The sequence below is a fragment of the Orcinus orca genome, chromosome 10, assembly GCF_937001465.1.
Source record: "Orcinus orca chromosome 10, mOrcOrc1.1, whole genome shotgun sequence".
In the NCBI taxonomy this organism is placed as follows: Eukaryota; Metazoa; Chordata; class Mammalia; order Artiodactyla; family Delphinidae; genus Orcinus; species Orcinus orca.
Window position 1 is genome coordinate 84,271,051 of NC_064568.1, and position 13,052 is coordinate 84,284,102.

Here is a 13,052-nt window from a genome sequence, read left to right on the forward strand (position 1 = left end):
TGTCTTGTATTCCTTCACTGTAATACAGGCTTATAAAAGCAGGGATTTCTTTTTTTTAATGAAAAGACAGAAGCAGCTCCTTTATTATAGCCCAACAGTTGTGACAAATGAAGACATATCCAAGAACAGATAATGAAAAATTTTGAATTATTGTCATTGTTTCTCATATTCCTGAGACTCTTGAATTAATATAGCAAACCAGTCTGAAGATAAAAAGCTAGAAGCTTTATCAAATACATTATGTCTGGTAGAATGTCTACACTGAACTAACTCAAAGTCCTGGTAGTAGTTTGGGTTTTATGTAAGAAATGGCATAGATTTTTCTAGGAGGTATTGATGTACTTACTCTTCATTTGAAGCCAAACTGACTGTGATGGTTTTATACTTTTCCAATTGGAGTGTCATGTTTATCTCTTCTTTATTTCTGACTTAGCTTTATCTACTTGCTGGAGGAGCCAGGATGTTCTTTTCCATAGGTGTCAAGAATACTGATCCAAGGGGAAAAATGAATTTAAGGTCAACCCTTGAGTAACAGAGTGCCTAGAAAGTAGCATTAAGTGTTTATGCAAAAAACTCAACTTGTGTAAGAGTTAGACATTAACGTAACTTATAAATATATGCAGTAGGTGAAGAAATGTTTTAACTTAAAATTATTTCAAAGATTCCAGATTTATTGTGTTGTCATTGCTTTACAAATAAGAATGGTATTTTCTTTCCCATCTGACTCCTATTGTACATGCAAATCACCACAATAATGTGAATAGCTATTTACATATTTTATGTGAAAATGAAATACTAAAGTTGTTCAAAATATGGAATTATACATTTGCTGGAGGGTTTAGGATTTTAACCTAGTAGATAAGGCACTATTTCCTGATTCTGAAAAAGGATTTCCTTCCAGCTATGTTTTTATACATTGATACATGGAATATATAACTATTTCTGCATTTTTAGATGTCCTCATATTCATGTTTGTATTTTTATATAGATAGTAAGATAGAATTTGTTTATAATTATCTGTTGATTGTTCTTCATAGGTAAGTTATTTTTAAACAAAAAACATCAAAAGCACGTAATCACTTCATGTCTTTGAGATAAAGTTAAGGCTATAGGAGAGTTTTCCAAGACTATCTACTGAGTGGAGTAGAGAAAAACAAAAAGGCACAATAACTGGATTAATGAAATTTCCTTCCTTGTACCCAGTATTACGGTGATATATAATAGGTTAATTCAACATACATGGGAACTTATGGTTCTTACATATAGAAATTGTTCCATTGCTAATTTCCCCAAAGAGACTTCTGCAGTAAATACTATGAAGTGTGTATTAAAAATAATGCATAAAGCAGGTCTAACCATTAATAAGTCCTCTCATGCAATGGCATATCCAAAGACCTTTAGTCCCTATTGCTGTGCTATTGGACTTGCCAAACAAACCAAACTTAAAATCTTATTAAATTGAAATGAAATTGTAATCCCGAAGTAACAATCTATTTTTCCCCCTTTTCTTTCCTTCCTCCCCACACCTAACCTGAAATGCCCTGCCTTTTTTTTCCTAATAGTCTTCCATCTGAAAGGACAGCATTATACCTTTAATTTTAACATTCACTATTTTTCTCACAGTCTTACATGGAAATATCTTGTTATATCCTGCTCTATCCCCAATACCTAAAATAGAGGCGTGGCACATAGCATGCACTCAGTAAATACCTGTTGGATTAATGAATAAGAAGAAAAAGGTAAAAAGTCCTTGGCAGCACAGAACTTAGCCTCACAGAACTGAGGTGGTTTGGAACATAGTGAATGGGACCTACCCTGAGAGTGAGAAGATCTTGATCATTGTTGTCCAATTAATAGGAATGTAATGTGATCCACCTATGTGGATGTAAGTTTTCTAGTAGCCACATTAAAAATGTAAAAAGATAGGTGAAATTAATTCTTAATGTATTTTATTTAAACCAGTATATCCAAAATATTATTTTAAAATAATATCTTATTAATGAAATATTTTACAGTCCTTTTTCATACTAAGTCTTTGTAATCCAGTGTGTTTATACTTACTACACATCTCAATTCAGTTATTAAATTTTCATTGGAAGTACTTGATCTGTATTGAGATTACATAAAATTTTGAATGGAAAAAATAGATTCCTATAACCGAAATACTCCGAACATACTTAAAGGTTCTCCAATAACTGAATTGAGTATCAGTTTTTAAATTTAAATTAAAGTGAAAAAAATTTAGTTCCTCAGTTGCGTAGCCACAATTCAAGTGCTTGATAGCCACATGTACCTAGTGGCTAATGTATTGGACAGTGCAGATCAAGGATAAAGTGTCTATTTGTGGTTGGGTCAAGGGGCAAAGGAGAGGGTAGCAGCAGAAGTACGGTATAGAGAGAAGAAGGTCTAGAAAATCATTTTGTGGGGTAGTAAAAGGGTCTAACAGTGCTGGCCATATGTAACATTTCTAAGTTGAATCTTATTGTATATGATGTGGAACGGTCATGGAAATCAGATTATTTTCCTATAGAGCAGTGGTTCTCAACTGGGCTGGCAGGGCGGGGGAGAGATTTTGCCCCTCAGGGAACATTTGTATCTCTTAAGAAATTTTTGCTTGCCACAAGTTGGGGCTGCTGGTATCTAGAGGGTAGAGGCCAGGAATGCTGCTAAACATCCCACACTGCAGAGGACAGCCCCCCACAGCAAGAAATTGTTTGGCTGAAAATGTCAGTAAAACCAAGGTTGAGAAACTGTGCTCTAGAGGATTTGAGTAAGAAAGACTGAGAGATCTATTCTTTTAGAACCTTAGTCTAATTGCCTTGTGATATTACTAAGGGGAGAACAGGTTGTTTTGAAGCATTTCAAAGTTTCTAGCAGTTTCACTGTTGATGGACTTTTTGATTAGACTATAAAGAAATCATTTCATGCTCAGAATGAGATTGTAGACCCATTCAATAAAGATAACATAAATAATATGTGCTGTGCATGTAAGACTCAACGACCTTGGGATAAGCTGATCTGTTCACCTTCGTATGGCTGTGGCATATGACCCACTGTCTCAATTATAATTGATGTCAATATTGGAATTACTTGTCACTCTTTTCTTTCTCTATCACCATCTCTTATTTTATCTTTGTTCCTTTCCCTATACCCTAGCTCCTTTTTTATCACTCTCTTTTTGTTCCATCCCCTTCTCCTCTATCTTGTTTCCCCCCTGTTCACCAAGGCCCGTGCATACCTCCGACATCCTCTCCTACCCCAACTCTCATCTGTTTCCTCCCTTTATAGCTGTTGGCTCCTCATTCAAAATCACCAGTTTATCCACCATTCCCCAACTGTATCTGAAAGAACTGCCCCCGTACTCCCTTTAGATGCCTCTTAAAATCACTGTCTGTTCTACTAGTTCATGAAAACTACAAACTACAAGTTCTTGCCTCCCTCCAAAACAAAGAAAAACCCTCCAAAAAATTTGGGAGGAGTGATGCATATGTTTTTGACACAACTATTTAAGAAACTGCCTTCCATGTTTAGGGTTCTTTTCGAGCAGGTGCCATCATTCCAGGATGGCTCTCTGCTAGAACTCAGTGGTCTCATTACGGCGTCTAACATATTACACCTTCTTTTCGAATAACTGTGGCTGCGATTGAACTCAGAGCTCCTCTTTCTAACTGCTTGCATCCTCACCAATTTTTTTGTGCGTTTCTACAGACTTACTAGGACACTGCCTAATCCTTCATAATACTAACAACTACTTAGATCTCCTTTAACCTCATGCCCCCTTTGCCTTATGCCAGCAGTTATCCCAGGTCCCACTGGACTTTCTTCTCTTGCCACTATCACTCCAGGCTGTCTCTGGCCCCAAATCTTTCTGTACCTCCCTGACTCTTATCCTTGCCCCTCTGGTCAAGATCAGATGGTGGACACTGTGGTGGCAATTTGGAATCAACACCAGACTAAAAAGGGTAGCATGGTCTCAGTGCTCCAAACTACTCTTCACTCAGACTTTGAGGGTGTACAACTCTAAGACTAGAACAGTTCTTTATACACAACAGGTATTCAAAACTACTACCTGAATAGAATGTTCAATCATACAGAGTACGTTAGAGGAAAATCAGTCTGTCATCGTTTTTACCCATTTAAGTAAACTTAATGTTGTGGTAGCCAAGATCATCTTTCTTACCATTGCAGAAGTCTCTAAATTCAAGGATAAGATCAGAAACATGAGTTTCCCCTTTAAAGACTGTGAACAGCTTCTACACATGACAGTTTTTTAGCAAGACTGAAGGTAAAGGGGGAAAAGCTATCATTCATTAAGCATCTAACTTTATTTTTTAGAAAAGGATGTTTCTAATACTAAAGATTTAATACTTTACTTTTCATGATCATTAAAAAATCCTTTGTTTCAAATGTTTTGAAATAGTGCTCAGATAAATGAAAAAACAAGTATGAGTGTGAAACTTGATGTCTTAAAATATTTGTATCAGTTGATGTATACATTCAAAGTAAACTTACTTTTATTTTTTTATAAGGAGCATTATGTTCAAAAGATATAAAAGCTCAGTTTATCTTTATGGTGTTATGAAGAATGATTTAAGAGTCACCTTCCAATAGTAGTAGACACAAAATGATTCTGGTGCTTTTCCTACTCTCAAAGCAAGTATGTGTAATTAATGTCTTCAGTAAGAGATTAGATCACTTCCTGATCATTTTGGTGATGGCTATTCCTAGAATTAGTGGTTCGTGGCAGTTTGATGGTGTTGTAAATTTGAACGTGTTGGCCTTTGGTCACAATTCCTGTCATGCTATAAAATTCTCAAACTAGTGATGTAAAACTGTCGCAAATACGTTCATGAAATGCTAATACATTCTGAAGCCAAAAAGAAAAACTAAATTGTTCACTGTGTCTTAAAGTATTAGTGTCCTGAGAGTCCCAGTTTCTCATTAGTATAGGGTAACTGACAGGGGATGTTACCTTGTAAAGGTAATTACACTCTTTTTATAGAGATGAAGTAGTAAGTTAAGCTTTCAATTTTGATTATTAGGTTATTGTATTTACTTAATAGTCATCTTTCTCCAATTACAATACACTCTCTTTCTAAGGCTGAAAAAGTACCACAGAGTTATTTTTACTAAATTACTTTGTTTTAAGGTGTTTGTATTTTATCTCCTATTGCTATTACAGCCTCTTCAGCTATCTCTTTTGCTACCTTCCTGAACTCAGAATCACATACCAAAGCTGGAAGTTACCTTACCAATGATTGAACAGCAATGTCCTTGAGAAGTTTCTGCAGTGATAAAAAATGGTCTGGATCTGTGCTGTCCATTATTGTAGCTACCAGCCACACGTGGCTATTGAGCACTTGAAATGTGGCTAATGTCACCAAGGAACTGAATTTTCCACTTTATTTCAGTTAAGTTTAAATGTATATAGCCACATGTGGGTACTGGCTGCCATATTTGACAGTGCAGTTCTAGACCAACCTCTCCCGATCTCCCTCAGTTTAAATGACCTGAGATTCAGAAGAGAAGTGACTTATCCAAAGTTACAGATCCCTAACACACTCCATCATCCCCCTTCCCAGCAGCTCCCACTGATGACTTACAGCTTTCCTTTCCATTTTAATGTTTTTCTTAGCCTGCTATCTTTCTGGTGGTTTCCTCATTTTTTTATCACTGGCAAAGCAAAATATTCCACAAAATTATTATATTCCCCATTTTAAGATAAGGGATATTTAGGCCATTATATCACTAATGATGGGGAAAAATAGTATGGTTTTAGTTCTTAATTTCAAAAGCAGTTTTCATCTATTTTAACTTAATACAGCATACCCGGTGGGCTTCTATTATATCATCTGCACTTTGCAGAATGGGAAAATGAAGGCAGAGAAAATATGAATGTCTTGCCTAAAGTCATACACTGAGTGGCCAAGGAAAAAGGAGCCAGAGTCGAGAGGTAGAATTCACATCTTTCAACCAGGACCAGGAAACATGGTTATTTGGGGCTGCAAGTGAGCAATGCTGGCAGTGGACAAGGCTTTCTGAAATAACTCTTAGTTCCTTCCAAGAAACTGAACTACTTCAGAAATAAAAGGAAATTTTACTCAGGTAAATTCTCTGGTGCCAGAGAAATTTTTAATGATGATTGAAGCTTTGCCTACATCAGGATACTCAAGGTCTCCAAGGCAGATTTCTCTGATAACTAATTAGGCCTGAGTGTCTAAAGAACTTTTGTTACTTCCACCATATTAGTAGAGCTTATTTGCTGTATGAATTCTTTGATGTCTAATAAGGGCTGAACTTACACGGAAAGGCCTCCCACACTCATCACATTCATAGGGTTTTTCACCCGTGTGGATTCTCTGATGCTGAATGAGACCTGTGCGCCCGCTGAAATCTTTCCCACATTCTTTACATTTATAGGGTTTCACTCCAGTGTGTACTCTATGATGTCCAATGAGATGTGAGTGTTGAATGAAGGCTTTTCCACATTCGTCACATTTATAGGGCTTCTCTCCAGTGTGAGTTCTCCTGTGTTTACTAAGGTCTGAGCTATGACTGAAACTTTTTCCACAGTCATCACATTTATAGCGTCTTCTTTCCCTCTGTTGCCACTCGAATCTGCCTTCACTTTCAATAGCATCTTTGGATTCAGGATACTGAGGAATAGCTTTGGTAAGTCTGTTGTTTATTTTCCCAAGGAATTCCATGTCTTTGGGTATATCTTCCTTCTGGGACAACTCTTCATTCTTAGTCTTGGTTTTATCACCTGTAACAAATGAACAGTATACAAACAGGTCCTATTCTAGGTTTAAGAAGCAAAAAGCCTATGGAATAAAGAACATGTAAATGTTAAAAATGTGTTATAAAAATGAAAAGTCACATGCAATGCAAAAGTTAGATATTTGGCACCATCAAAACATATATTGACAATATAGGGAAGAAATTAAAGAAGAGGCCAGTAAGGAAGATAGCAGGATACATTATTTGTGAATAGATTATGAAGAGAGGAAAAGGCAAAAATGTGGATGAGGGGTTACCTGGCAATCCTGTGCAAATGCAGAGTGGTAAATAGGAACTACACACATGCCAAGGATAACTAAGAGGGATAAACAGGGAGATTAGAAAACAGATGGGGAGGGAGGTAAAATTTTGGGAGAAACATGAGGGGTCTGAAACCTAGGTAGTAAGTGGGAGTAAAACCAAGTAAAAGTGACTGGAGAAGGTAATGGGATCAGGGGTCTGAGAGGAATATAGTGAGTTGGAACCATTAAAGGAGAGAAGTATGTATAAATAATAGTTAGCTAAAAGCAGAGAGAGCATGCAGGTCAGGATAAATGGAGGAAGCTAAGCAGGAAGTGACAGTGAATGGTCTGGTGTATGTGCTGGGTGGAATCCTTTTTCTGAAACTGATGTCCTCACTATCATCTCCTCCTGTCTAAACCCTAGCTTGGTGGTTCTCAAACTTTATTGTGCATCAGAACCATCTGGATGGCTTATCAAAACATTGCTGTGCTACCTACCCCCAGAGCTTCTGATTTGATAAGGCTGGAGTAGAACCCTGAAATTTGCTCTTCTTGGTATGACAGACACTGCTGGTCCAGGGACTGCACTTTGAGAGCCACTGGCCTAGCTATTATTCAAAGTCCATCTCAAATGCTGTCTCCTCCAGGAAGTCTTCCCTAACCTCCTAAATCGGACGTGCTCTCTCCCTCTTTCTGATCCCCATATCCTCAACCCCAAGCTAAGCATAGAACTTGGCACATAGCACGTACTCAATAAATATTTGTTGAGTTGAATTCTATAAGAAAATAGGTGTTTTGATGATTTGGAGGGAATAAACCTATTTGGTCTTAATGCTGGGTGTCACCTATTTGGTTATGATGAAACCTCCATCTCAACAGGCCTAGGAATCCCAACTGTAGAACAATCATTTAATCACGTATAGTTTTCAGTGGTTCACTCGGTATGACGGAAGAAGCAGCAAGAGCTACTAGAACATTTCAGTTCCTGGGCTGGGTATGGAAAACACTGGCTCTGGACTGAGCGCCATGAACCCCATTCTTCATTGTCATCACAGTGTCCCCATCCTACCAAATCTTCCTCAAATCTTACCGTCCTCCTTACAATATATTTTTTTTAATCAGGCAATAAATTTCTTAAAGTTTGGTTATTTGCTCTAAAATGATATTGTTTTGGAATCTAAATACCATATTATCTCAGGCTAGAAATTACAAGGACTGGATTAGAGCCAGAAAGTCCAGATATCAGTCCTGGCTTTGCTGAAAATTGTTTAAATGTTGGCAGATTATAACCATTTTGGTTTCCTTATCACCTCTGTGCCCTCCTCCTTTCCTATAGTTTGATCAGATGACGAAATGTATGATAAAGCATGTGTAAAAGTATAGCGTGTGGCAGAAGTACTGCTAAGTTAGTAGGTTAATGATCATTAAGCAAATCACAGAAATCAGAGACACCCCCATACCATTAAGAAAAGTGTTTTCAAACATCAACATATTGGCTCAACAGCTTCTTTTACATACTGGAGTCACTGATGGTTGGTTTTCGGTGGCTTACTGATGAAGATGAATATCTTTTAAAAAAGGATACAAAGAGTTGGCACTTATGGTCAGTTTACCACCTTCAGGGGAATCTACCAGTCCTTAGGATGAGTCTCTCTCCTACAACTTCAGGAGAAGTCTGGAGAAAAATCCCTCACCAGGACTTGAAAAGATTTTTTTTTTTTTAAATACAGGGTCAGTTTTCCTTGTTCAGCAATTCAAATTACAACCCTCTCCCTTACATCTGCAATTGAACAACATAAAGAAAATTGTATGGAAACTGTCAAATGGGAACTTTTCTCATCTCAGGGACCTGCAGTCTACTTGGCCAACTGGAGTTTCAGGGCTTTATGTATCTCTTCCAAGTGCCAGCTATTCCCAGGCTAATAGGATTCTAGGAGATCTTGTTTCAGAACTGACGAAATTAGGAGTATTTCATTTTAGCATCTTCTGCCAGGGCCATTCTTCCAATTTTATTTTGGCATATCCAAGAGTCCCTATCAGTTACATTCCAGGTAAGCCCAGTCCTGCTCGTCACCGAGATGAGGCTATGTCCATAAAGACCATTTGATTACCATATGTACAACTTGCTTGACAGTCTAGAGGGAAAGAACAAGGTTAAATGCTGACTGAAGTGAAACTGGAACAGAGTTAAGTAGACAATCACTTACTGCTACCAGAGAGTCAGAGTTGTGGGTTAACAGAACATCCAAAAATTCCTTTTGAAATACCTGACAATGTGCTACAAAGAACTGCAAAACACTCAGTTCTCCAAGTTCTCTCATATGTGAAGATAATTCTGTATTAAGTGACCACTATTATAATTTCCAGGTATGTTTACAGAGACGAGTCCCATTACCCTAGCCAACGGCTAATACTAATAATCTTGCTGAAATGGATACAATGAAAATTTTAAAATGAGATATTGCATAAAAAAGTCTCTCTATTTAACAATAAATTTATTTTAAAAGACACTGGCTTTTTGGTATATTATCATGATGGTTTTAAAAAATTGTTCTACTAGTAGACAGGAGCCCCAGCTTTCCCTCTAACTCCTTATGGAAACTTGGAAAAGTCACAATCACTGTGGGTATATCTGTTTAATTGTAAAATGAGGATTTGGACCAGATATTACATTCTTTTAATAAAGTTGAGAGGCATTTCTTCAAATGTATTTGTTGTGATTTCTGCAGGGTTTTTTTCTTTTTTTCCTTTGGTTTTGCTTTGGTGGTTTTGTTTTTTGTTTGTCTGTTTTTTGGCGGGGAGTATAGTGGTAGTGGGAGCACAGATAAAAATTGTGTAAGATTGCCAGGGCTGTACCTTAGAAAAAAGTCATATTAATACTGTTCAATGCAGACAAAGTAGACTTCCCTAAGAAGTCATAGGCCTCAAGGATAGCTAGATTTCATGAGGTATCTTTTGGTAGATTAGATTAAGAAAATACAATTCACATTTTAACTGTATAGTATTCCCTTGAAAGGTTATTTTGGTAGCAGCACATGTGTAAACCTCTATAATTTTAGGTATAGGAAGTGTGTAATTTTCTGGACTTACATTAACGGGAAGCAGAGTGAAACTGGTCCAGAAGTATTAAAAAAAAAAAACAGAAGGAAAGATATCTAGAATTTAAAGTTTTGCATAGATAAGCCATTAGTCATAATAATTCTCCGTGTTCTCTGCAATACAATTTAGCACAATAGACACGTTAAATTATTATTGTGACCTATTTTATAAGTGCGTGTCCTATCTTCTCTGAAAGGTGAGGAGAGAAACTTATATGGCTTCTCACAGAAAAGAGGTGAGGATTCCACAGAGTTAAGCTTACTAAAGCTTATTAAAATAGTCTGACTCTTTCAGCTTCTGCCTCCTGATACTCTTGGTAAGACTCATTAACTTCTAAATGCCAAACTCAAGGGACTCTAATCAGTCCTCATCTTGTGTTCTATTAGTAGCATTGATTACATCTGGTGAACTCCTCCCCCACCCCTTGGGCCAAATAGCAGCTTTTAAGTGTAATGAAAAACTGAAATACAGTTCTTTCCATGATAGGGCAAGGGTAGGAAGGGAGATAAGATCTTCCACAGTGAGGTGAAGGACAAGCAGGAAAACTTAAAAGGGAGAAGATGAAAGTGAGAAAGCTCCTCTGTAACCTAAGGAACAAGCTCTTTCCTCATAAACAGACTCCTGCTCCTTACCAGTCCTTTGGGGCTCCCCAGATTCCTGCTCCTGCTGGGTCTTCTTGGGATGGAGCTGGATAGTCAGTGACTCATGTGGCCTTCTCAAGGGGGCCAACGTGTCCAAAAGTGTGTCCTGTCTTTCTGAATTGGCTGGGACCTGGGAACAATGAAGTATGATTGGGCTTGCAAGGTAGATTTTGTGAAAGAACCGAAAGAACTTCAGAGAAAGATCAAAAGAAGCATGTGCCAGGGACCAGGGCCATAGAAAAGAGGACAAATTCTGATGCAACTGCAAATAGCAATAATGACTAAAAACCAAGAGACGCAGTCTAATCTGTACAGTTCAGGACACTGGAGAAGAAAATTCGATGCCTCTAACAGTGATCGGCAGAGGTCCAGAATCATAGTCTGGGGACTTGAAAGGTACCTTAAAGATCATCGAACCCAACTTCCACCAAATGGGGGCATTTCTTCTATAACCATGTGGTCCAATATGATAGCCACTAGCCAGATGTGGTTACTGAGCACTTGAAATGTGGCTAATACAAATTGAGATATGTGAAGTGTAAAATACATTCAAATATTGAAAACTGAAATTAAAAAATGTAAAATACCTCATGTTTAATATTGATTACATATTTTTGGTTAAATGAAATGTATTTAATTTCACAAATGTGGCTACTAAAAATTTAAATCACATATAGGGCTCACATTATATTTAATTACCATATATTAAATGTATATTTAATTACATGTATTAAATGTGAATGGGTCACAATTAGACCATGCTGTTCTGTATTATCCTTATTATCCTACTTGAACCAAACCTTGAAGGGGAGTTTTTTATTACAAGGTAGCCTATGTTACGTATAGGTAACCATGAATGTTAGAAAATTGTTTGTTTTCCTGATACCTTTATGCCTTCCTACAGCTTCTCACTGATCCTAGCCTTCCAAACTGACATAGAATCAGTCTAGTGTCTCTTTTTAATCAATCACACTTCAGTTATTTGACACTGGCAGTCAGTCCCTAAGCCTTGTTCTTCTCTAGGGTAACGTATTAAATACCTTCAGGTGTTCTTTCATATGCTTTTTGCTTTGGCTTGGTCTAAACCCTGCTCTCTCACAGCCAAATGACCGCCCCCTTCCCACCTGCTTTCGAGGTTCATCAAGCTCTCTCTCCAGATCCTCCAGCACAGTCACCGCCTCCTCTCCAGTCTCTGGATGGTGTGCCTGCACCCATGCTTGCAGGTCCCTAGGGAGAATGCTCAGGAACTGTTCAAGCACCAGCAGGTCTAAAATCTGCTCCTTTGTGTGGCATTCTGGCCTCAGCCACTGGTGGCAAAGCTCCCAGAGCTGGGTAAGAGCTTCACGGGGTCCAGGTGCATCCTGATAGCAGAGTTTCCTGAAGTGCTGCCTGAAGAGTTCCCTTCTGTGAGGACTGTACTTTTGTGAGATGGAGTCCTGTCCCCCATAATGGTCTGCCTTAACTATTAAAAGTCCTTTTTGTTCCTCAGGTTCCAGGGATGTGGCCATTCTGGGCTGTTTTTCAGGAGATTAATCCTCTACCTGGAACCGATTCAAGGAGAATCTCTTAGAATCTTGTCTCAGAGAAAAATCTGTTACCATAGAGAAATGACAAAAGCTGCTGTGAACATAAACACTGATAAAGGGAAGCAACCAGAACTGAGTAGAGAAAACAGTCTGACAGGAGGCTGTAAATAAGAACACTGAAGCAGGAGCATGCATTTGAATCTGGGCTGTTGTGTAATTTAGAGCAAGTTACTAGCTCCTCATCTGTAAAAATTCTCGTGTTTCTCATAGGGTCGACGTGTAGATTAAATAAGTATGCGAAGTCCTTGGCCTGAGAGCAAGCACTAAATAAACGCTAAGTGTTAACAGCGTTGTTAAAAGCCTCTTTCATTCCACAACCTGAGATGTACGGGTCCCTAGGATGCAGTGGTTGTGGGGTACATGTGCCAACTCAGGAAGGGGGTTAGGATGAATGCCCTCGCAGAGCAACTCGTAACCAGTGTTCCCTTTCGCTCCGTTCTCCCGGGATGTCGGCCCAAGTCCTCTCTCATAGCTATGTCTGGAGGGAGGGGACAGCCTGTGAGGGGGAGGTGTGGGGAGACAGTTGCTGCAGACCACGACTATGCCCTGCCCCCTCCTCCACCCAGGAGCCGGGAGAGACCCACCTCGCGCCGAGAGGTACAGGTGCGACAGCTAGCGTCTTTTGGGCGGCCCGAACAAAGGTCAGACTCAAACCGACCAATCGGCGCTGGGTCGCTGTCAGCAGGGCACTTCCGGGCCGCTCT

General features: G+C 38.6%; 1 protein-coding gene across 3 annotated transcripts; it reads right to left on the reverse strand.

The window, feature by feature from the left end:
- Positions 1-1,014: 1,014 nt before the first annotated feature.
- On the reverse strand, positions 1,015-12,982 carry ZSCAN16 (zinc finger and SCAN domain containing 16). 3 transcript variants are annotated; one of them, XM_033417066.2, is made up of 4 exons: positions 12,933-12,982; positions 11,887-12,353; positions 10,754-10,892; positions 1,015-6,824 (listed from the first exon to the last, which is right to left on the reverse strand). In XM_033417066.2, the coding sequence occupies exons 2-4, from the start codon at positions 12,268-12,270 to the stop codon at positions 6,763-6,765; spliced, it is 585 nt and encodes a 194-aa protein (XP_033272957.1). In that variant the 5' UTR covers positions 12,271-12,353; positions 12,933-12,982; the 3' UTR covers positions 1,015-6,762. The 3 variants fall into 3 exon arrangements, with proteins under 3 accessions (XP_033272957.1, XP_012394647.1, XP_033272958.1); XM_012539193.3 differs by having other exon boundaries at positions 1,015-6,766; positions 12,933-12,975; XM_033417067.2 differs by lacking the exon at positions 1,015-6,824 and adding an exon at positions 8,556-8,590 and having other exon boundaries at positions 12,933-12,980.
- Positions 12,983-13,052: the final 70 nt, after the last annotated feature.